General features: G+C 42.8%; 1 protein-coding gene across 1 annotated transcript; it reads right to left on the bottom strand.

The window, feature by feature from the left end:
- Positions 1-3255: 3255 nt before the first annotated feature.
- LOC145804014 (GDSL esterase/lipase At1g71250-like) lies at positions 3256-4143 on the bottom strand. Its single transcript, XM_082897424.1, has 3 exons — positions 3963-4143; positions 3367-3509; positions 3256-3282 (listed from the first exon to the last, which is right to left on the bottom strand). The coding sequence occupies exons 1-3, from the start codon at positions 4141-4143 to the stop codon at positions 3256-3258; spliced, it is 351 nt and encodes a 116-aa protein (XP_082753550.1).
- Positions 4144-16359: the final 12216 nt, after the last annotated feature.

Raw genomic sequence — 16359 nt, forward strand, 5'->3', positions numbered from 1 at the left:
CCTATCAAAGGGCATTTCGTTAGTCAAATTAAGTAGATCCATATCTCTATTTACAATGCTAGCCAACATTAATCTAGGCCTATCTTGTCCCCTAACACTCCCATCTATCGTTATGACATCGCATCTCTTCACTACTGTCTCTATTGGTCTCCGCTGAATGTGATCAAACTATCTCAATCGATTCTCCCTCAATTTATCTTCTATCGGTGCTACTCCTACCCATTCCTGAATACACTCATTCCTAATTTTGTCTTGTCTAGTCTTGCCACACATCCACCTTGGCATCCTTATCTTAGCCACACTCATTTTATATACATGTTGTTTCTTGGTTGCCCAACACTCCGTCCCATATAACATCGCTGGTCCAATAGTCGTTCTATAGAACTTACCTCTTAGTCTAGTGGGTATTCATATATCGCATAGTACCCCAGACGCATTTCTCCACTTACACCATCCCGCCTTAATCCTATAGGCCACATCTGCATCAATCTCCCCTATTGTTGTGATAATCGATCCTAAATAACGAAAATGTTCATTCTTAGGTAGTTCTTGGTTCTCAATCTTCACTTCTCCTTGCTTTCATTGTTACTATTACTAAATTACACTCCATGTACTCTGTCTTAGTTCTACTTATCCATAATCCTTTAGATTCAAGAGCTTTTTTCAAAATCTCTAACTTTGTGTTAACTCCTTCTCTAGTCTCATCCACTAGCACCATATCGTCTATAAAAAGCATTCACCATGGCACGTCATCCTGAATATTTCTCGGCAACTCATCCATAACTAAAGCAAAAAGATAAGGACTTAAGGTAGATCCTTGGTATAACCTTACAGTGATAGGAAATTCATTTGTCTCTCCAGCAAGCGATCTAATAGTGGTCACCACCCCTTCATATATGTCCCTAATCACATCAATGTAACCTTTTGCCACCCTTTTCTCCTCTAACACCCACCATATTATATCCCGAGACACTCTATCATATGCTTTCTAAAGGTCGATAAACACCATATGAATGTCTCTTTTCTTTTCTCTATACTTTTCTATTACTTTCCTCAAAAGATAAATCGCCTCCGTTGTTTACCTGCCAGGCATAAACCCAAATTGATTCTCTGACACCTCTATTATATCTCGCAATCGGCGTTCCATCACCCTCTCATACATTTTCATTATATGACACATTAGCTTGATTCCTCTATAGTTATTGCAATTCTGAACATCTCCTTTATTCTTATAGATTGGCACTAAAATACTCTTCCTCTACTCATGTTGCATGTTCCTAGTCAACAAAATTTTGCTAAACAACTTAGTCAACCAAGCAACCCCCTGTTTACCCAAACACTTCCAAGCTTCAATAGGGATATTATCAGGTCCTAAAGCCTTATTTGATTTTATCTTCTTAAGTGCAATCTCCACTTCAAAGTTCCTAATCCTATGATAGAACCTATAGTCTTGGTTTATCGTATTACTGACTATTTCTTCCCCTATTGTCGTAGTTCCATGTTCCTCATTTAATAGTTTCTCAAAATAGTTCTTCCATCCTTCCTTAATCTCTTCATCCTTCACCAATACCTTAGAATCCTCACTCTTGATGCATTTAACTTGATTAAAATCTCTTGTTTTCCTCTCCCGTATCTTAGCAAGTTTGTATACCCTCTTCTCTCCCTCCTTACTATCTAGTCTAGTGTATAGGTCATCATAAGCTTTCAACTTAGCCTCTTTCACTACTTTTTTCACCTCCTTATTAGCCAATCTATAGCTCTTAAGGTTTTCCTCAGTTCTATCTTTCTGCCACTTTTTAAAGCACTCTTTTTTTTTCCTTAAAAATTAGAAACATTAGAGAATATATTTGTCATGACCCGAACCCGCCTCTATAGGTTTAGCGTCGTAATCGGCCAACAATCCTCGGATTACCAAAGGCCTCTAACTTGAATATCATAAAGTGTAAGGGGCTACAAAAGCAAATATAGAAAATATATAGTCCATTGAGCTGTGTAGACATACATGAGACAGTAATTCCAAAAAAAAACTTAATATACGTAGCCATGATGCCATATATACAATATATATGCTACATTCATTACAGATATACACATAAACATAAAACTTGTTCAGCTTCCAAAAGGAAACAAAGTCTCAAACAAGTGTGAGCTACAAAAAGGAACCTCCTTGGGAGGCACAACAATTGGTTAACACGACAGAGACTCTAGATCCTCAACTCTGAGCCTGATCACGCGCCTGGTCACCTATATACATATATAAAATAGTGAACTGGAGCCCAGTGAATAATAACAAAGTAAAGGGATTTAATGAATGATGTCCATCACAGATATAACTTTCAAATTTCTTATTAAACAGAAGCACAAGCACATTCGTGTCAAAACAGAGTCATAAGCATATTCATATCATACGTGGTGTATCCGTTAGCATTAAACATGTCTCTTTGGTTAAGCATATTAAGTTTCATATTGGAACCTCTGGTACCGGGTAACATATCTCATACATGGGCCACGGTATTGTTTCCCCCGGGCGAGGGCCTGGGCCATTGTATTGTTTCTTTCTGGCGAGGGCCTTATGACCATAAGCCACAATATTATTTCCCCTAGGCAAGGGCCTCTGCTATGGATACCACATAAACATTTCAAAGAAGTGGTTCATCATTCATGTAATCATAACACATTCTTTTCAATTATTCAAAAACAATTCATATGATATCATAATGTTCCAAAAGTACTTCATATCGAACATAACTTTACTAAGTTATTACTCACAAATAGCTTCACAGATAGCTTGATAGCAAACCAATGGATCAACAACTCACGGTGTGTGACCTATACAAACATAACAGATACATATATTGAAACACATGCTTGGATCATACATAACATATTTCATTCATTCTTAGTGTGTTTCTAGCCTTTCTCCTTATTCTTATGTCTTAATCTTGGCCTAGGAATGCCTAGGATGCAATGAGCCATCACCAATGCACGGCCGGGTCTCGATGGCCTCCCCTATTTTTTGGTTCAAACTCAGCTCAGGGTGAGAAATGGCCTAGAAATGAAACCCAAGGGTTCTAACAAGGTAAATGTTGAAGATGTGAGGTTATTTCGGAAGCCTGATTGATTTCGATTCGCTGCGAATTCATAATTCAACTTTCATCATTGAGTGCATTGAATCAGGCATCCGAGTCTCGCGGCCAGTCAAAAGTGGGATGTCTACAACAAGTCTTCTTGTACAGTCTCCTTTAAGAAGTTGATCTATTGTTCTAAATTGAAGCAGTTACTCTGAGAAAATAAAATAAAATAGGTCATAGATTAAAAAGGAGTGGAAAGAAGAAAAAAAAATACATATATTTGTTTTTCATTCACCTTGGGGGGTTTGGTGGTGGTAAGGATACCACATCCAGAAGACCCATAATTGATCCCAGCCATGGCGATGGTAGTTCTTTTTCTGTCACTCTCTGTCAAGTTGTGGTAAGCAGGATGCGGTGGCACATCTATAAGAGAGAAAGCTGCAAAGAAACCATAATAATAAGATCAACAAATGTATGAGGGAGAATAAAGAAAAAACTATAATCAAAGAATATAGTACTAGAACTAATAATAAGTTACCTTTTTTTTCGGTTCAACAAAAGGAAATTTTATTAACTCAAAATGAAAATATAGCCAGATAATGAAGAGGGAGAGAAAGAACCACCCCCCCCCCCCCCCCACCAAAAAAATAAAAATAAAAACCCTCAATAGAAAGACACCAATATTTGGCAAGGTTCCAATAGAAACAAACACTTATGAAAAATCACACCTAAAACACCAATACACAATAACCTTCACAACAAAAACAAAACTCAAGGAAACTTGAAAATAATGTTAGGTAAGTAAGTAAGGTACCATGAAATCAGCGGCAGTTAATCCATTTATAAAGTGGCCGATGGATTGATTATTGTAGTAGTAAGTAAGTAAGGTACCCATGAAATCAGAGGCGGTTAATCCATTTGTAAAGCGGCCAGTGGATTGATTGTTGTAGTCGACACCATAAGGGTAAAAGTTTTTCGTGATACCATTTTCAATCTTGTCGTTGTTTCCTGCATCAACAGTTGAATCTCCGAACACAAACAACACAGGAAACGATGCGGATGCTTGAGTCATGAACGGAAGAGAAGAAGAAGAAGAAGAAGAAGAAGAAGAAGAAGAAGAAGAAGAAGAAGAAAGCAAAAGGAAAACAAGAATTAGTGTACCCGTGATGAATACGGGTGGTTTTTTGCCAGAAGAGATGGTCTATATGTATGTATGTATGTATTTATAGATAAATTCTAACATTCTATACCAGCTCGATGACTGACTATTAAAAGAGATTTTAAAAGAAAAAAAATTAATGAGATGACATACGAGAGTAGAGCTGATAGAAGAAGTCTAGTATGTAATATACACCACAACACCGTATGTAACTATACAAAAAATTACGTAAATTTTCATGAACTTATATAAGTGATCTTACAAATCACAAATTTGTGAAATTTCTCTATGACAAACTGAAATTTCTCTAATAATATTTTTGAGGAACCTTAACTATAATAAGAAAAATCATATTGGATCCCTCTTATTACCTGAAATTAGAGAGTGATGTTTCACTAATTTTTCCATATAGTAAATATTGATTTTTACTACTTTAAAATAATTTTTAAAAAAAAACAAATAGTAAAAGGTTCCACTGATTGATCTTATGCCATGTAAAGTGCCTTGGAAAGTGTTGACTAGTTTTGCCTTCCATAATAAATTTAATTCGATATGTAATCTTAGTTTTTAAAAATATTTCCAACTATTTTTATGTTGATTTTAACCCTGTATATCTCATTTACAACTATTGACATATTCCAACAGATTTTACAACTGATTGGGTAATCTTTTTATTTTTTTATAGGAAAAAATGAAATTATTATTGGTAAAACAAAAAGTGAATATTTGTACTATATATTAACCAAAAGTGATCATTTGGGAACTCCAATATTTTTAACTAAAAATCTAAAATTTTGAATTAAAAATTATTTATTTTTTTTTATAAAAAGCTACTAACTAACCCATTAAACCAATAATTATAATAAAAAAAATATTAATTATCTCATTAGTTTTGATTTTTAAAATAAAAAATAAAAAATTCCTTTCTTGATTTTCCTAAATCTATTCTCTGTAAAAAAAATTTAAAAGGAAAATTTGAGATATCTCCAAAATATTAATTTAAAAATTTTAATTTTATGATTTTTGAAAATTGAGAAATATATATAGAAAAAAACATTATAGCTATAGATAATGGTTTCCATATATTCTTACAGATTTTACAATCGATTTGGTCAGCGTAATCTTTTTTTTTTCAATTTTTTTATATGGAAAATGAAATATTTATTGGCATTAAGTCCAATTTAAAAAGAGTATGGCCAGATAATGAAGAGGGAGAGAAAGAACCACCCAAAAAAGAACCACCCAAAAAAAAAAAAGAAAAAAAAAAGACCCCAATATTTGGCAAGGTTGCAACAAAAACAAACACTTATGAAAAATCACACCTAAAACACCAATACACAATAACCTTCACAACAAAAACAAAACTCAAGGGAACTTGAAAATAATGTTAGGTAAGTAAATAAGTAAGTAAGGTACCCATGAAATCAACGGCAGTTAATCCATTTGTAAAGCGGCCAGTGTATTGATTGTTGTAGTCGACACTGTAGGGAAGTGGTTTGGAAATACTCTTTTGATCCACTGGGACGCTCGAGATCCTCAGTTGAAGACCTAGACGACCTGAAAAGAAACAAACACTCCGGTCGGGGGTGCCGAAATTAGCACTCCGACGGTCAAGTCAGTGTATACTCTCTTGGTTACTTGTATTTTAAGTTAAGCGTACTAATTCTCACATGCCTCTTTCTGGCTGATGTTCTTCAATTTATATCTTTTCTTTCTTGGGCCTCAGGGCTGGGCCCACTTTCGATTCGCCGTATAACTGTTTATTCAGCTTCTTTAACTGCAAACCGCTTTCCACTCGGCCCCTTACTCAACCGGCTATTTGGCCAAATAGGGCCGAATGCGATGTATATATTTTGACTCTCCTGGTCCAATTATTTGGCCTATTTAAGTCTCCTAATATTCGGCCCCCACAATTGCCCCCCAAGCACTTCGCTAACGACAGTTAGCTGGAGTGTTTGGTTTCGACCTCGAAAAGTCAGAGCCGAAATTCGGCGGCTAACTTCATTCCAACGCAGATGTCAGAGCACACGCCTCTCGGTTATCATTTCAACTTCCCGCCCCTTCGTACGCTTCCATTTATTATGATTTAAAATCTTGTCATCTTTTCGAACACACATTTTTGGATGCTTAAGAGTTTTTGGATGGCCTTCCGACTCACCTCTACAACTTCCATTCATCCTTCATTGTCCTCTCCGTCTCTCGCAAGTTTTCTTCCTCTCTGCTTCCTCCTCGCTTTGAATCCCTTTTCCTGGTTTGCCTTTAGTTTAGTACGCTCCTATAGGCTGACCGAAATGGCAAAGCATCTGAAAGACCTTCTCTCCGCGGATCGAATCTCAGGCTTTTGACGCCATTTTTTTTTATCCCTAATGATGTTCGTCTATCGCTTGTGACAGACAACACTCTCGACATGGAGAGGGATGATGAAAGCACAATCGTCCTCCCTCTCTTATCAATTGCAGAGGGCGGAATCCGTTTCCCGCTTCATCCATTCCATAGGGCTGTCCTTCGCCATTGGGGTCTAATCCCATCCCAACCCAATGTCAACTTTTTTAGAATCGTAATGGGGACAATAGAGCTAAACCGTCGCCTTAGGATCAATCTCGGCATACCTGCTATTTGGCATTGTTACGCCTTGGCCAAGTCTTCTGGTCAGCATGGACGCTATTTCCTTAGGGCTAAGGACACCAACCATCAACTAGTGACTATGCTTTCCAGCTCTGGCAAGCGAGTCGATGATGTTGTGGTTGTTGTCTAAGGTAACTGGGAATTCGGCGAATGCAAGGATCGCCTTGATCCTATTCCTAGACGGAGGGGCGAACCAGGTGGCCGTATAGTTTTTTGCGTTTATTTTTCTTACATCTATAAAGCTTTATTTCTGAGATCTCATGGTTCGGTTTGTGCAGGAAACGATTTGAAGAAAGTCTTGACCTCGACCAATGACGCCGTTCTTTCAGAGATCAAAGTCACGCTGAAATACTTCAGCCGTCCAAGCCTTCAGAAACAAGGGAGAGCGGCCCACATTTTTCTTCGGTACGAGACGACGTACACGACTTTCTCGGCAGTAGAAAACATGCCGATTTCGAGGGGTGAAGAGTTTCTTACAACTCTTATTTTAACCAACTTCAGAAATTTGTGCCAAATTGGTTTCGAAGGATCCGACTAGGAGCGTGCAGAAGTCGCTGAGGTCGCTGAAGAATTAGGCTAGTCCGAGGCCGAAGTAGATGAGGCTTTAAGGGTAGCCTTTGAGGAAGCAGACCTCAGTTTAGCCAACCCTCCATCCACCTCGGTTTGAGGGGAAGTTTACGACGACGTCTTTATTGGATTAGAAGACCTTCTCGACGCGTACGCTGAAGATATGGCCGGGTTGTCACTCACACAACTCACCAAAGAGAAAAAAGCTGAACGAATGGCCGCGTGGCGGAGAGCAGAGGCCATTCGATCCGAAGTGCCACCCGTCGCCGATGTTGAGCCCTCCCTGCCTGTTATTGAGGAGGAGACGGCTCAAACCCGAGATGTCGAGTCGGAGCTGATTGTGCTGGCAAATCAAGAGGCTGAACGAAGGGAGAAGAAACGTCCTACCGAGGTTGAGGCCGGCTCTAGGAAAGACCCTGCTGACAAACGGCCACGTTTAGAGGAGTCGGATACGGCTGTGCCTTTTGTGGTTCAACCAAAAATAAAAAATATGCCGATCTCCTCTGACGCGTCGGCTATGAAAGATTCAGCCGTGGCGTTGAGCATGGCTTCATCGGTTTCATTGCCGTCAGACAAGACGACTTTCTGCTCGGAGCCAAACCTTTTGGCAATAGCGTTAGCCGCTCAATCGGCTCTTCTGGTAAATATCTTGATCTTGCCTTTCCCTTTTGTGCATATATTTTGGTTTTAATCTCCAGTTTTGCAGACGGTCGGAAAGATAGCCGAGATAGGCCATTGCCAGCACGACACCATTGAACGAATTGGCCGTTTACAATCCGAAGTTGAGGGCCAAAGGAGTCGGGCTGAGTTCGAAATGGCGAGGGCGGAAATGGAAGCTGCAAAGGCCGAGGCCGAGGCCGAGATGGAGAGGGCCAGAAATGCAGACCAGCTCAGATTGGCTACCGAGCAGAGGGCGAATGCGAGCGAAGCTGGGCTCAAGTTAGCCCAAGAGGTGATCGCCAAACTTGAGGCGGACTTGGCAGAATCGAAGGCGGCGAAGGAAGTAACCGATTCTGAGGCTTCGAATGCGTATGAGGCTAGGCAAAGCGTTGCCCTCGCCAATTATGTAGAAGAAGTCCCCAAATTCGAGAATCGGGGATTCAAACACGGTTGGCTCAAAGCCCTTGCTACTGCTAATGTGACATTGGCTATGCCGATTCCATACGAGCAAGTGGATGTTGAGCCGCTGGAGTCTGACTCCGAGGATTTATTAGGGCGACATTAGTTATTTTTGTTTAAAGATTTTGAATGTAATGTTACAGCTTTTTATTTAGTAGTTTTTATGTATGGCTATAGTTTTTAAGTTTTTGCTAGGCATTTGCCTGCAAACTTGTAGCTTTTTATCTAGTAGTTTTCACATGTAAAATGGCTACAGTCTGTGCCCAATTTACTAATGAAAATTTCCCTCGTACTTTTCTATTACTTATGCTTAATTTTTCTATTCATGGATAGTATTGCTTTTTGCTTCTTTGGATAAAACATTCATGTACACTTGACGATTAGATAATTAGGCAATTTAGTAATTTACCATCGTAGAATAGCCGATCAGATTAATAAACCTGCCCTTGCCCCAGCCAGTATGAACTCCAAAGGCTGAATACCATGAGTTCATGGAGTGGCTGCGGCATCGATCGATCAACACTTCGCCCAAGCGACTAATTTACCATCGTACAATAGCAGATCAGATTAATAAATCTGCCCTTGCCCCAGCCAATTTATGAACTCCAAAGGTCGAGTACCATGAGTTCATGGAGTGGCTGCGGCACAGATCGATCGGCATTACGCCCAGGCGACTAATTTACCATCGTCGAATAGCCGATCAGATTAATAAATCTGCCCTTAACCTAGCCAATTTATGAACTCCAAAGGCCGAATACCATGAGTTCATGGAGTTACTGCAGCACCGATCAATCAACACTTCGCCCAGGCGACTAATTTACCATCGTAGAATAGCCGATCAGATTAATAAATCTGCCTTGTCCCAGCAAATTTATGAACTTCAAAGGCCGAATACCATGAGTTCATGGAGTGGCTACGGCACCGATCGATCAATACTTCGCCCAGGCGACTAATTTACCATCCTACAATAGCCGATCAGATTAATAAACTGCCCTTGCCCTAGCCAATTTATGAACTCCAAAGGCCGAGTGCCATGAGTTCGTGGAGTGGCTGTGGCACAGATCGATCGGCACTACGCCCAGGCGACTAATTTACCATCATCGAATAGCCGATCAGATTAATAAATCTGTCCTTGCCCAGCCAATTTATGAACTCCAAAGGCAGAATACCATGAGTTCATGGAGTGGTTGCGGCCAGATCGATTGGCTCTATGTCCAGCCGTCAATAATTAATGAAACTGCCTCGGGGGTGCTGCATGTGTTAAGGAAAAATGGGGTGGGTTCTTCACGCTCATAATTCCACTTATTGTGTTTATACTTGATTGAAACCAGTTTGTTGCAGAAGGTCAGATTAACGTGGATATCAAGTAGACTGTTCTTCAACAACAGAAGATAAGGGCGAACATTGGTTGAGCTAGACATTGAAATGACTCACAGCAGCGAGCCCATACAAACGAGAGGTAGGACGTCCAAGGAACGTGAAAAACGTCAATCCCCAAGTCGTCGAAGCAGATCACCCCAAAAAGAAAAACAGCAACGGGGAAGCTCCCAGCGACCGCGATCGAGAAATGAGCCCGATGCGACGCCGTGATCGTTGAGTTTTGCGGTTTTTGTGGAGAATAAACCAATGATGGAGGCAGACTCCATTGTTAACGACGTAGGTGTAGCAGTCGAGTTCGCTCAATAGATTTTTCCACCGGAAGTCCAGCAGTCGCTGGTTGGTCGACAGGATTTCAAAGTATTTCGAGAGGGCATCCATGGGGCGGTGAAAGGGTTGTATACCGCTTATGAAGTCGGCATGCGCTTGCGCGCCGCCCGATGAGAAATAGAGAAGAAAGATGAACGAATTCAAAGTTTGGAGGCTTGCGCAGAGAAGGCCGAGCGTGAGCTCAGGGAGCTCAAGAAGGCTCAGACCACCGAGCCGTGTGCGGTAGGTCAATCTAACCCGGTCGTGGAGGAGAGAGTGACCCAACGGCTGCTAAGTCACGCGATTTCCGATCGAGATACGGCAAGCATGTTTGCCGTAGGAAATGCAAGGACCATAGGTTATGAAAAAGGCTTCCACGACGGTCGGAAAGTCGGGATAGACAAGACCAAAGAAAAACTCTTAGAGGACGTCTGCCGATACGAGAACCGGGGCTTTAGGCATGGGTGGATCAAGGCTCTTCAAGCCGCAGAGGCTCTCCAAGAAACGGGAGTTGAATTGGCGTTGCCATTATACCAACGTAAACATTTTCCTTATGGCGCTTTCGAAATTGAGAGGAGCGATGATGAGGGTGACGCCGAATAGAACTGAACATATTGTAAACGCTTCAATGTACTAAACTGAATGTATTCATTGGTTATATTTGTTAATTTAATAAAATATTTCGTTTTAAATGTTTGTGTTGCATTTTGAATGTTTTCATGCTTAATTAAGCATCTCATTTTGAATGTTTGCATGTTTTAACTTGTTTATGGGATTACCACCGGCTGAACTTAATTAAGCATTTCATTTTGAATGTTTTCATGTTTCAACTTGTTTATGCGGTTCGCGCCGGCTAAACTTAATTAAGCATTTCATTTTGAATGTTTGCATGTTTCAACTTGTTTATGCAGTTTGCACCGGCTGAACTTAATTAAGCATTTCATTTTGAATTTTCGTATGTTTTAACATGTATACGGTTTTCGCTGGCTCAACTTAACGGAGCATTTCACTTTGAATATTTGTATGCTTTAACTTTCGTGTACGGCGAGCTGAATCGTGACGTGTTATGCACGGCTCTGGCTCTGAATTCGGAGGCTTTTCATCTACGAAGGGCACTCCGAATCCAGAGTCTTATTCGGCCAATAATTGTCGGCGAATGAGGTTTCGAATCCGGAGTCTTATTCGGTCCATAAGTGCCATGCACTGATGGTGGCTCTGAATCCGAAGAGTTGACTATTGGCCAATCGTGATATCCATGAAAGGCGCTCCAAATCCGGAGGCTTTATCGACCCAAAGGTGTCATGCACCAATAGTGCTCCAAATCCAGAGACTTAATCGGCCCAAAGGGGTCATGCACCGATGGGGCTCCAAATCTGGAGACTAAATTTGGCCAATCGTGATATCCAAAACGGGCCCTCTGAATCCAGAGGCTTTATCGGCCCAAAGGTGTCATACACCGATGGGGCTCCGAATCCGAAGACTTAGCATTGGCCAATCGTGATATCCACAAAGGACGCTCCGAATCCGGAGGCTTTATCGGCCCAAAGGTGTCATGCATCGATGAGGCTCCGAATCCGGAGACTTAGTATTGGCCAATCGTGATATCCACGAAGGGCGCTTCGAATCTGGAGGCTTTATCGTCCCAAAGATGTCATGCACCGATGCGACTCCGAATCCGGAGATTTAGTTTGGCCAATCGTGATATCCACGAAGGGCGCTCCGAATTCGGAGGCTTTATCGGCCCAACGGTGTCATGCACCGATGGGGCTCCGAATTCGGAGACTTAGTATTGGCCAATCATGATATCTATGAAGGGCGCTCCGAATCCAGAGGCTTTATCGGCCCAAAGGTGTAATGCACCAATGGGGCTCCGAATTCGGAAACTTAATTAGCCCAAAGGTGTCATGCACCGATGGGGCTCCGAATCCGAAGACTTGGTTTGACCAATCGTGATTTCCACAAAGGGCGCTCCGAATCCGGAGGCTTTTGGACTCAATTACGCGATGAGGAAATGGGAAAATTTTCAATGCAAAAGTGAAATATGTACACGGTGAACCATTCAAAGCTAATATCATTCTCCACAGGTTGGGTTTAATGATAGAATTTACGCAAGTGCGTTGAATTCCAAGGCTGTGGCAAACTCCTTCCAGACATGTCTTTGAGCCAATAGGCCCCTACTCCCGCGATCGAATCGACCTGGTAGGGGCCGTCCCAATTAGGACCCAATTTTCTATCAGCCGGTTTCCTGGCAGCTGGAAGTACTTTCTTCAGGACCAACTCTCCTGGTGTGTAGCGATGCAGCTGAACACGTTGATTATATGACTTAGCAAGCTGCTGCTGATACCGTACCATGGATGCAAGGGCACGGTCTCTTCATTCTTCAATCAAAATCAAATCCAAGGCTAGCATCATGTCGTTTTGGCCCATATCAAAAACTTTCGATTTCAAGGTTGGGAGGCCGATCTCCAGGGGTATGATTGCCTGGGTTCCAAAGCATAAAGCAAACGACGTTTCCCCAGTGGATCGCCTCAGAGTAATTCGATGAGCCCACAACACACTTGGTAATTCTTCGACCCATTTGCCTTTAGCTTTCTCCAGCCCCTTCTTGATGCCGTCCAAGATGGATTTGTTAGAGGCTTCAACTTGACGATTGCTTTGTGGGTAAGCCGGCGCGGAAAAGTAAGGCCGGATACCATACTTGCTGCACAGCTCTCGGTAGACGCGACAATCAAACTGGGTGCCATTGTCTGAGATAAGTGCTCTTGGAATGCCGAATCGTGTTATGATATTTCTCCAGACAAAGCACTTAACATCAGCATCTCGAATGTGCATTAATGCCTCCGCTTCGACCCATTTTGTGAAGTAATCTGTCGCGACAATCAAGTACCGCTTATTCCTCGGGGCCCTCGGCAATGGTCTGACGATATCAAGTCCCCACTGGGTGAACGGCCAGGGACTGGTGATGGAGCTTAACTCTTCAGCAGGCAGATAGGTTAAGGGGGAGAACTTCTGGCATTGTTTACATTTTTTCACATAACATTTGGCGTTTGATCTCATTGTCGGCCAATAATACCCCTGCGTTACAGCTCGATAAGCCAAAGAGCGCCCGCCAGAATGTGCGCCACAACTGTCTTCATGTATTTCAGTCAGAAGCCCTCCGACTTTGTCCGGATGCATGCATTCCAGGTATGGACCAGAAAGGGATTTTTTATAAAGCTTTCCTTACGGATCCAGGTAGTATCGCAGGGCTTTGCTTTGCAGCTTATGCGCTTCTTTCTTGTCTGCTGGGAGCTATTCGGAAGACAGGAATGCAGCAATGGGGCCCATCCAACTCGGTCCTGACTCTATGACGTTGATCTGGACTTCCTCCGAAGGGCCAATGCTTGGCTCCGGGATGAAACCTACTTCGATGGTCTGTTTAATCTCTAAGTTAATGGTGGAGGCTAGGCAAGCCAGGGCATCTGCATGTGTGTTCTGATCTCGTGTTATTTGATTCCATTCATAATCGTCAAATTTTGCCAGCAAGGAGTTAGTCGTTTTCATGTAAGCCGCCATACAGTCATTTTTGGCCGCGTACTCCCCCTTTAGTTGATTGATCACAGGTTTTGAATCGTAAAATACAAGCAAACATCGAGCACCCAGAAGATGTGCATTCCGCAAGCCGGTTAGAAGGGCTTCGTATTCGGCCTCATTATTTAATGCTTCGAAGCCGAGTTTGACAACCTGCTCAATTATTGCGCCGTCGGGAGCCATGATTACTACTCCGGCTCCACAGCCCCGTTGATTGGATGATCCATCGCAGTAAAACTGCCAAATGTCCCCAACATAAATTCTCCAGTTCGGCTTAGGTCGAATTTCATCAGACTTGAAGTCAGCAAGACCCCCAGTGAATTCGGCCACAAAGTCGGCAAGCACCTGTCCCTTGATTGAGGTTCTAGGCAGAAACTGAATATCGTTCGGGCCGAGTTCAAGAGCCCACTTTAAAACGCACCTTGATGCTTCTGCACTACAGAGTACCGACCGGAGGAGGTGGTCCTTTAGTACCCCGATGGTATGCCCCTGAAAGTAATGCATCAACTTTCTCGCTGCAATGACGAGGGCCAGGATGAATTTTTCCAACGGAAGGTAGCGTGTTTCAGCGTCAACCATTGCCTTGCTCACATAATACACTAGCCGCTGCTCCCCCAGCTCTTCTTTTATCAGTACGGCGCTGACGGCCCGGTCAGAAATTGCCAGATACAAAATGAGCGGGTCGCCTGGCGAAGGTATTGTCAAGAGTGGAACTGATCGGAGGTAGGTCTTGAGGCCATTGAAAGTGGCTTCGCACTCGGTGGACCATTCAAAAGCCTTGCCCTACCGTAATGTATGAAAGAATTGTCGGCAGCGATCTGTGGACCGACTGATGAACCTGTTGAGTGCGGCGGTCATCTCCATCAACTTTTGAACCTCTTTCATTGAACGAGGGGAGCCGAGCTCCAAGATTGCTGTGATTTGCCTCAGGTTGGCTACAATTCCTCGGTTGTTGACAATGTAACCCAAAAATATGCCAGAGCTGATCCCAAACGCACATTTGGAAGCGTTCAGCTTCATTTTGTATTTGCGTAAAATACCGAATATCTCTTCCAGATCGGCTAGATGAGTTTGCTCTTCTTTGGACTTGACCACCATATCATCAATGTACATTTCCATAGTGTGGCCGAGTTGCTCCTTGAACATGGTAGTGACCAGTCTTTGGTAAGTTGCCCCTGCATTCTTCAGCCTAAAAGGCATAACCTTATAGCAATAGGTTCCTCTTAGGGTGAGGAATGCAGTTTTGTCTTAGCCCTCCAGATGCATGGCAATTTGATGGTAGCCTCTGTAAGCATCGAGGAAGCTCATGCGTTGATGGTGTGCCGTCTCATCTACAAGTTGGTCTATTCTGGGGAGGGGAAAACAATCCTTGGGGCAGGCTTTGTTTAGGTCCGTGAAATCAACGCACACTTGCCAAGTCCCATTTTTCTTCTTCACAACCACAGTATTAGAGAGCCATGTAGGGTAGGTCACTTCCCTTATTGCCCCAGCGTCAAGCAACCGGTCAACCTCTTCAACAACGGCGACAGTGTGCTCTGCGGCTGACCGCCGGGTTTTCTGAATGATCGGCCTGCATTTCGGGTCAACATTTAAACGGTGCTGCGAAACAGACGGATCTAGACCCGACATCTCATATGGAATCCACGTAAATATATCAAGGTTGCCGAGCAGGAAGGAAATTAGCTGCTGTCTGTCAGCTTGATTAAGGGAAGCGCCAACTATGAAGAACCTGTCTGGGTTTCCTTAGATTTCAACTCGATCTAGGGCTTCCGTGGCATTTTCACTTGGGAACCGCCAAACATCGTCGAGGCTCTCCCGATCCGTCACCTCAATAGAGTTCACTTGCAACTCCTTTGGCGTCTTTCCAGCAAGGAGATAACATGCTTGTGCCGATTTCTAGGAACCACGGATTTGCTCAATGTTGCGTTCTGTCAAGAAGCGTAGCAGCTGATGATAGGTGCTTGGCACGGCCTGCATAGTATGCAACCAAGTTCGCCCCATGATGAGATTATACGGCGATGGCAGCTTGACGACCAATAATTCCACATCCACTGTTCGGGAGCCCGCTCGAATGGGTAGTGTGATTTTCCCCAACTGGTATTTTGGATTGGCGTTGAAGCCGAATAGTGGATAACGAGCTAGAGAAAGATCTGATTCAGAGAAGCCGAGTGTGGTGAATGTCTTGTAATACATAACTTCCGATGTGCTTCCTGGGTCCATGAGTACGTGCTCAACAGTGAATCGGTTTATGCGTAACTTGATTACCAAGGGATCGATGTGGGGAAGTGTCACTTCGGCCATATCTGAATCATCAAAAGCAATGCTCGTAGCTTCATGGGGCCGTTTAGCCGAAGTGAGGTGATTTTGAGGGTCGGGATTCGACTGAATCGTATGCACCGCGGATGACATTGGCATGCTGTATATCATGTGGATGACGCCGAGTAGAGGTGAATCCTGTCTTAAGGCTATTGCTTTCGTTGAGTTGCCTTTTTGGACGTACTGTTGTGGCCGACCATCTTGTACCAATTCCTCCAGGTGATCCTTCAATGCATAACAACTCTC

This window comes from Camellia sinensis, chromosome 12 (assembly GCF_055761805.1).
Source record: "Camellia sinensis isolate YWXY chromosome 12, ASM5576180v1, whole genome shotgun sequence".
NCBI lineage: Eukaryota > Viridiplantae > Streptophyta > Magnoliopsida > Ericales > Theaceae > Camellia > Camellia sinensis.

Excerpts from the sequence above, each read along its gene's own strand:
- LOC145804014 (XM_082897424.1), bottom strand. The coding sequence starts at position 4,143 with ATGACTCAAGCATCCGCATCGTTTCCTGTGTTGTTTGTGTTCGGAGAT. Across the intron at positions 3,510-3,962 it reads AACCGCCTCTGATTTCATGG|CTTTCTCTCTTATAGATGTG; the intron begins GTACCTTACTTA and ends GTTTCTTTGCAG. Across the intron at positions 3,283-3,366 it reads CCACCACCAAACCCCCCAAG|AGTAACTGCTTCAATTTAGA; the intron begins GTGAATGAAAAA and ends TTATTTTCTCAG.